Consider the following 9149-nt stretch of genomic DNA (forward strand, 5'->3'; position numbering starts at 1 on the left):
TCTAAGGAGAAGATCCCCTGCCCGCTGTCACACCGAGGAGGATTGGGGAAACTGGCGGCAGGGGCTAGAACATGTTACATATTCCACCCTTAATATGGGTGCTACATGTTCCAAAAGGTGAACGTAACCTTTAACCCTCAATTTGCACTTTATTCTGAAAATGAACATTAGAGAGAACTGAGTTAGACATCGCTAGACTTGAGTAACATATAGCAGGGAACAGATTGAATCGGGTGTTGACTATGACTTTAGAAATACATAATTTTCTTAAGTTTTTTTTTTTTTACTAGAAAAACAAATAATGGAGTTTTTTTTTTCATAACAGAAACAAAGGGGGTAAGTGGGTTAGCACTTCTGCTTGGCAGCACTAGAGTCATCAGCCGGAATCCCAGCCACGGCACTACCTATCTTTATTATTTTATTACAGGTACTTGTAGAGTGTTGTCAATTTACGCAGTGCTTTACATATACGTTGTACATTCACATCAGTCCCTGCCCTCAACTCACATTCATACATACATACTAGGGCCAATTTAGACAGGAGCCAATTTAACCTACCAGCATGTCTTTGGAGTGTGGGAAGAAACCAGAGTACCTGGAGAAAACCCACTCAGACACAGGGAGAACATGCAAACTCCAGGCAGGTAGTGCCATGGTTGGGATTTTCATGTTCACATGTTCTCCCTGTGCCTATGTGGGTTTCCTCCAAGTACTCCAGTTTCCTCCCACACTCCAAAGATATGCTGGTAGGTTAATTGTCTCCTCTCTAAGAGCCCTTTCACACTGAGCCGCATGCAGCACTAGCGGTAAAGCACTGCTATTCGGCCCATTCATGTCAATGGGCAGGGGTGGTTTAGGAGCCGTGTATTGACTGCCCCAAAGATGCTGTTTGCAGGACTTTTTTTTAACGTCCTGCCAGTGCAGCGCCCCAGTGGGAGAGCACTCGGGCTTTCACATTGGGGTGGCAGGGGAGGCGTTTTTCAGGCGCTATTTTTAGCCCTTTAGTGCCTGAAAAACGCCTCAGAGTGAAAGGGGGTCTAAATCAGCCCTAGTATGTGTACGTATGAATGTGAAATGGGGACCTTTGATTGTAAGCTCCTTGAGGGCAAGGACTGATGTGAATCCACAATATATGTGTAAAGCCCCTGTAGAAATAATGATAGAAAATATAAACATTCTGTGATGATAATCTGGTTGACAGCTGGGGATATTTTGGAAACGGATATAGCTGTAGAATGTGCTTTTAAAGAGGAAGTAAACCCTGATGAGTTTACTTCCTCTTTGTTTCCCTGCAAAGGTAAAGCATAATGGGCTACTATGCATCACATAGTAGCCCATTATGTGTCACTTACCTGACAAGGGAGCCTACGATGTCACCGCTGTCCCTTCTCCTACAAAGCGTCCATCTTCTTTACGGTTATCGTGGCTCCGGCGCTGTGAGTGGCCGGAGCCGCGGTGATGGCACTCCCACGCATGCGCGCTGGTGCTGCCACTAACGGCATGATCGCCGTTAGAGACGGCGCACTCAGTGCACCTGCTCACCATTGTCTACGGCGCATGCGCTGTAGACATCGGTGCCTGTCTTTTGGAAATATCACCTAAATCGTGTAGGTTTAGGAGATTATTCTTGCACCTCCAGGTGCAAGGCCTTAATCTAGGTTTACCTGTAGGTAAAAGTGATCTGTAAGGGTTTACAGCCACTTTAATCCATATTGAATAAATTGCAGTACAGCTGTGTTGTTGCTACCTCTACCTTGTGCATCTTTCTTTTGTCTCATATCAGTTGTGATGCATTGATATTTGAAAGTGCCTTTGCAACTTTGTTTTTGTAACGGGAAGATCTTCCTTTTTTTTTTTTTCATTCTCTTTTTCTTGTTGGTCTTTCCCTCAATCTCTGAACCTTTGCTCTGTTCAGGGCTTCTTATCTTCCCTCTCTCTTCCATTTTCTTATTGTCTCTCTCCTTTTCTCTTTCCCTTCATTCCACTCATCTTTTGATGAGCTTTAAGCTCTGTGCCCTTTGCTTGCTTGAGTGAATCCTAAGCGCCCATTCAGGCATCAGAAAGTAAATAAAAGCTCTTTCTTTCCCCCTCACCTCCCTCTTTCTGCAGCCACTTCCTCAGTTCAGCACATTCCAGCCAGGGCTCAGCAAACATGGAGCGAACCAAGTACAGAGCTAGGGGGGGTGGGGGAGAACCACTGACCTTAATGACCATAAAATATGGGGAACAGACTTACTGATGGGGATGAAAGTGCAATCTTGGTATACTTGAGTAACTGTAAATAACATAAAGGGGATCAGTACCTTCTGAAAAAAAGGAAACAGCATGTGCTTTTGACATCAAGACCAACTGTATTTGACATTTTTTTCACTGTACCTAGAGCTGAGAAAGGAGTCCTATATTTGCATGTTGTGTAGCAACCCAGCACTACAGCAGTTACAATATATTCAAGCAGCATGTAGGTTAGCATTATGCATACCATTTGTTATACAAGGTTTAAACCCAGATAGCCCTAATACAGTACGTGTACGGTATAACCACAGTAGCATTTTACTTGGCTGTAACATTTTTATGTGGCCATTTTAAAGAAAGGGTGGCTAAATGTATCTAATCTAGGGAGATTTATCCATTTTATATTCTTACTGAACAAGAAAGATTTGTATGTAGTGGACACAGAAGTGAGGCAGATTGGTAGCGTCCGTGCAGAGAAAAGGATGAGATGGTTAACTGTGCATGTAAGGTCCATAGATCAGCTCTGCTTTTGTCTGCACAGAAGAAAAGGAAGAAGGGGTCAGCTCCTATATGTTGTAGAGGAGGGGGGGGGGGCACATCAGCATAGCTTCTGTGTGTACAGAAAGAAGGGGAGAGGTCAGTGTCACTAAACTGTGCATAGATGGAATCTAAGAATTGAGTACAGTTTGCATACGTTTAGAATGAGAACAACAATACTTTGTTCAGAGGCTGCCCACAAGCAGTGTATTGTGGATGGGGGATATCGTTTTCTATACAGACTAAGCAATGAGCCTGCATTCAGCATGTTTATATCTGAGAAGAGGGAATTGAAGACATCAACACTGCTCGCCCAGAGAAAAGGGGGTAGAAGGTCACTGGTGTGTGTGTGTGTAGTATATTAGAGGTAGTAAAGGCTGCAGCTGGGACTGAGGAAACATGTCATTTAATTTGTAGATTTGAACAAATATGTAAATACATTTTTTAAATTCTTTCCCCCTGAAGCTATCCATAGATGTTGACAAAAGATAGCTGTAAATATAGGTTAAGCCCTCTTACTTTTTTTTTTTTTTAACAAAGTTTAAGTGCTTTAAAGTTATGTGTTTATTTTTTTTTTTTCGTTGTTTTTTTGTTTTTCTTTTCAAAATACACTTATTCCATTGCACTAAGCAGCCCCAAACCCCCCTCTTCTCGGGTCCCTCGCCAGCACTCCTGGCTCCTCTTGTTCTGCGAGTGCTCCCCATAGCAAGCCTTTTGCTATAGGGGCACTTGTGCGGGCTCGATCCCAACCTGCACTGCATGTGTCTATTTACACACAGTGTGGCTCAGCCCCACCCCCATGCTTCCTCCTCACTGAGTTTCACTGACGGCAACAGGAGTCAATGGCTCCCGCTGCTGCCGGTCTGTCCCTGTGTGAAGGTGGAGAGAAGACTACAGCTGGGCACAGTGCTGGATCAGGTGAGGACAGAGGGTAAGTATAAGGGGAGTGAGGGGGCAATTCTGCTACCTAAACATTTTTACCTTAATACAGGAAAACCACTTTACATAATACTGGCATTATTTTTCTGTTAATGTAAGAGAACACCTGTTGCTTATAGCCAATCTCTAGGTTTCATTTATATAACTTTTTTTTATTTATAATTGAAAGGCATGCATAGTTAGTGTTACCATTGGCTCTTCTGCAGCTGCTGTAGCACAATAAACACTACTGTTAAGGCCAGTTTTCCTCATCTGGTGCTTTGGCCCAATGAGCAAAACACATGTTATATTGAGCTCTAACTCTTCAGGAGAGATCTCTTGTAAAATAGTATATTCGTTTTGGCTGTAAGTGAAGGCTTTGAAAAATGTGTGAAACTAAATGTTAGAAATACAAGCAATGTGCTTTCATGTTTCATTCACAGTGATTTGCTGTGTTGCAGTGTATTACCATATATGTTAACATGCATCACAGTATGCATTCTGAATGGGCTGCCAAAGCTGTTGTATTGTGCCATTTAAAATAAATGGCATTATACCTATGGGCTTATTCGACAATTGTGGTAGATAATTTTTAATACCCCCATACAAAATTATTTTCAGTACTATTCAAATTAATTGATTAATAACCACAGAGAGAAATACAAACAGTAAAAAAAGCTGTGTCATTTAACATTGGTAGAGGCTGGGGAAGAAAGAGAAAATTGTGTAGGTATAATTTTCGGTTAAAGTTCTGCTTGTGTGTGTGGTGTGTTGTTTTTTTTTTTTGTTTTTTTTTTCCCAACAGTTTTGATAGATTTGGGGATGTGTTAAAATAGGAAGTTCTTATGCTGCATATTGCCATCTAGTGGTCAGATGCTGTATTTCCCAGTTCCAATTAATGAGAAACATTTGTCTTGCCCAGGGGTCAGCAACCAGTAGATGGCGGACAGGTGACTGGTAGATCATGGTCTGGTCTTGCTGACCCACCATTCCAGAACATTAGCGTGCACTGCAGAGGGACTACATGTAATGTTGGAGCTGTAGTAGGGAGCAAGAGACACATAAGCCAATGGCTCCTCTGTAGTGCTGGCTCCTGTCCCATGTGGAGTGATGCCAACTGCACTCCACCTCTTATCCCAGCAAGCAGTCTCCAGAGTGGTACCAGCAGCAGGAAAGAAGAGATCTTCAGGTCAGTGTGATACAATACACTGGGCAAAATAGTATAGGGCTGCTTTCACACTGATGTGCTGTGGTTTACCCACATGATGGGTGCAATGCAGTGTACCTGCAGCTTTCCTGCAGGTTTGCTATGCTTAGTCATAGACTTCTATTATTTCCTGCGGGTTTGGTGCACTTTCTCAAAGCACACAACACCTGCAGGTTATAATAGATGTCTATGGCAAAGCGCAGGAAAGTTGCAGGTAGACCGCAGCACATCGGTGTGAAAGCCTTTTAGGGGGCTCAGAACAGTAAGGGTTCATTTACATTTGTAGTCTGGGGGGTGGCAAAACCCCTTAGTTAGGACATGTTTTTATCACCCCCACCCCAGCCGCACTGGGCCCCAAGGGCTCATTCACAATTGCAGCAGGCACTGCTGCTCCCGTGAAAAGCGATCTGAGTGTTTTTGACAGGTGGTGAGGAGGCGATATGTGACCTCCTCACCACCTGATTTAAACCCATGATTACCATATGATTGTGAAGCCGTAGTACGGTAATTGGATGTTTTAAAACGGGTGTTAGGAGGCGACACTGTGCCCAGTGATCTTTGACTTCTCCCATGTTGTTCAGGTAGATCTTCACCTCTTTAAGTTTGCCTACCCCTGGTCTAGCCCAAGAGACCAAAAACATATTTTTTTGCCCCAATCACACAGAGCAATGTACATGCACTCTCAGTGAGCGAACTGCGTTGCAAATAGTTTATACATACACACCTTAGTGTTTAATTTTATTTCATTGACTTTATCTACATTTTAAAAAAATATATATATAGTTCCTTATACCAGTAACTCAAATTGGTGACTGCATTACTGTGTCTAACATATTGTGTGCATCTATGATTTATTTTAGTGCACCTTTTTTTTAATCCAATATTTATTTTATTCTTTACATTTAGCGGTCCAGAGGGGGCGCATTCCTCCTGCTCACTCAAGTGCAAGCCCTACTACTGCTCCAGGGGGTGGCGAATATTTTAATGGACAGCCTGTTTCTGAACTAATTTCTCAGCTCCTTCGGGCTGAACCTTACCCAACATCACGTTATGGATCACAGTATACTCAGCAGGGCAGTGTTATGGGCATCGACAACATCTGTGAATTGGCTGCAAGACTTCTTTTTAGCACTGTGGAATGGTCCAGGAGCATCCCTTATTTTCCAGAGCTTGCTATGGCAGACCAGGTCTCTCTCTTGCGGCTGAGCTGGAGTGAACTGTTTGTGTTAAATGCAGCACAGTCAGCCCTCCCGCTACACATGGCCCCCCTGTTGGCTGCTGCTGGTTTCCATGCTTCTCCAATGTCTGCAGACAGGGTGGTCTCCTTTATGGACCAGATAAGGGTCTTCCAGGACCAAGTAGAGAAGCTTAACAGACTTCAAGTGGACTCAGCAGAGTATGCCTGCCTGAAAGCAATTGCCCTTTTTACTTCAGGTATATGTTTTTGTAGATTTGAAAGTGTCTTAAATGTTTCCTGCCATTTTTGTTTCCCTGTTTCATTTTCTTTTTTTTTTTTTTTTTTTTTTTTTACTTTTCATTCATTCTGCATTTCTGCTTGCTTTTAGCTTATTAAGTCTCTTGGATAATTTTCTAACATGTTTTTACACCTGTAAACAATTTTTCATTTCAGATGCCTGTGGCCTCACTGACCCAGCTCATGTGGAGAGTTTACAAGAAAAAGCGCAAGTGGCTCTTACGGAATATGTGCGAGCTCAGTATCCCTCTCAGCCTCAACGTTTTGGCCGCCTCCTATTGCGTCTACCTGCCCTCAGAGCTGTGCCTGCATCCCTTATTTCCCAACTATTTTTCATGAGGCTAGTGGGAAAAACACCTATAGAGACACTTATTAGGGACATGCTCCTTTCAGGAAGCAGTTTCAATTGGCCATACTCAGCCAGTCAGAATAACCTGCAGTAGTTGCTACTATCTCTTGTAGCATGTTTTACACTACATTAGGGGCAGTTCTCTGTACTTCAAACTGTCCCTTTTTCAGCTGTAGATGACAAAGGCACTTCCAGAACTCATTGTGAAAAGAATTTGCAATTTCCAGAGGCTATTTTATTCTTAAAACCTATGGATCACTGAGTACTCTCTGGTCTTAGGAACTTTTCAGGAAGCCAGCCTCCCTAATTCATGGACTGATATCAATAATAATGAAAGCACTAATTGGGTATCTAGCTGCTCCACATGGTGTTCTAGAACACACTCATATCACTAACCGTTCCAATGAAGATACTATACGATTCACTTGTTTATGGTATATAGCATAGACTGTGATCTCTACCTCCAGAATATATACTTTTAATGTCCTAGAAGAAAGCTGCTGTGATGATTTATTTTTTCTGTTTGCCATATAAACGGCAGCTTGTTGGATTCTGTTGTGTAGCGGAAACTTGGTCATTGCCTTGTATTTTGAAAGTAGGACTTCACAAGATCACATTACATTGGTAACATTTTAAAAAATCTAATTTATGTTCTTTACTCCACTGCTCTCCATTAAGTCATGTTAACGTCTTTTTATTATTATTATTATTATTTTTTTTTTTTTTTTATTCTATTTTTTTTTTGTAGCTCAGTTGCTTATATGATACATGTTTGGGCTATTCAAATGTAAATTCAAGTGCACATTTTATCATAAATGTGATTTTTGCTTGTTTCTTTTCTTCCATTTGACTTTTAAGAACAAATGGGTTATCTACCGGTCATGGGCGAAATTGCTTTTTTCCTGTGAATATTTTATTTGGTGAAGGTAATTCTCAGTTACTGGGACGTGATGACCCTTGTTGTAGTTGCATTTCTTCTAATGACATGGTATAAAAGAGTTTTTTCTTTATTTTTACTTTTATTCTTTTGATCAGAATGACCTATTGACAGGATTTTCTAAACCTTCTTTAATGCCTTATATTCTGTTAGGCATGGTAAACAACTCAGTGGTTGGCTTAAAAAGAGTTCTGTAATAAAATAAAAAATACCTTTGCTTAATTTCAAATAGAATGCTAAGATATTAAGCTGTGAGTGAAATATTGCATAATAAAGATTATTTTCAAATGCATCATATAAATGGGCTTAAAGGATAAGTTCACCTTTCCTAACATGTTACACCCATATTCAGGATGTAACATGTTACTAATGCAGCAGCCCAGATCCCCCCTGAGTCCCCATTGTGACAGCAGGCCGGGAATCTTCTCCCTGCACCCACTGTCACAATGTTTTAAATAGCAGCCATATGGGGTTCTGCCCACTTGGCCGCATCATTCATTCACAAAGTTCTGTAAATGGGGGACAACAACTACCGTCAGCCATTGCAGCTAACGGCTTGTAGTGCTCAGTGGACTACCAGGGCACTGAAGAGCGCTCTTGTAGTTTATTAATGCTTCCTGTCATTCAGTAACTAACTGCCTGTATGGGCAGACAGCTACACTGACAGTCTGCAGGAACTTGAGATTGCACCCACTATCTGCTCTGATCACAGGTGCAATGCTTTACAGGCTCCTCATAAAAAATAATTGCACATTTTGTTACCTGAAAAAACCATGCATTTATTTATGTTACAAAGATGAACGTATGCTTCAACATAGCAATGGTTTCTGAACCATTTGTAAATCTTTTGTCTGTATTCCTTTGATTATGTTGCTGGTTTAAGGCTTGTCCTTTTTAGTTCCATTTTCTTGTTTGGTTTTTAATAAATGAACCCCATCTGGATCAAAAGAAACTAGAGCAGACATGCACAAAGAACCGCATATTCTAGGTGACTTAATCTATCCCCATCTACTAGGCAAACGAATAAACTAGTATCAGAATTCTGTATCACCACAGAGTGGTACTGTGGATACTAGAGATAATAAATGTGCCATGTCCCAATTAATTGGAATTATACAAGAGAACATGGAACTTGGAGTTTATAGGCACCACAGTACACAATGTAGAAAAATATAACATCTTTAATAAAAAACTAAAAATAAAACAATACAGTTTAAAATTCAAGCTAATGGAGTAGCCTATAAATAACTTAATATAATACAGCTCTACCATCAACCTAACGCACTACATAGAAATGAGAATAATTTCTATAATACAATCGATCCAAGAGTGCTGGCATAAGATGTAGAATTGTGTTGTAGCCTGCTCTTGCTCTACATGTTACGCGACAAGCGCTTCTTCAGGAGCTTTAGGCAACTAAACAAGCAACATAAAAGACATAACTATCTTATTCATGTATATAATACAAAAATTGAACATAGAAAAACATATAAAA

At 41.1% G+C, this 9149-nt stretch overlaps 1 protein-coding gene across 1 annotated transcript in view; it reads left to right on the forward strand.

Moving 5' to 3' along the window:
• The window catches only part of NR2F6 (nuclear receptor subfamily 2 group F member 6), a 67453-nt gene extending 58579 nt beyond the window's left edge, over nt 1–8874 (forward strand). Inside the window, exons 4-5 of the mRNA XM_073593133.1 lie at nt 5801–6328; nt 6525–8874. Of these exons, the coding sequence (XP_073449234.1) occupies nt 5801–6328; nt 6525–6811 (815 nt within the window). The 3' untranslated portion in view covers nt 6812–8874. The remainder of the gene's footprint in view (nt 1–5800; nt 6329–6524) is intronic.
• Nucleotides 8875–9149: the final 275 nt, after the last annotated feature.

Source organism: Aquarana catesbeiana, linkage group LG01 (assembly GCF_042186555.1).
Source record: "Aquarana catesbeiana isolate 2022-GZ linkage group LG01, ASM4218655v1, whole genome shotgun sequence".
Classification (NCBI taxonomy): domain Eukaryota; kingdom Metazoa; phylum Chordata; class Amphibia; order Anura; family Ranidae; genus Aquarana; species Aquarana catesbeiana.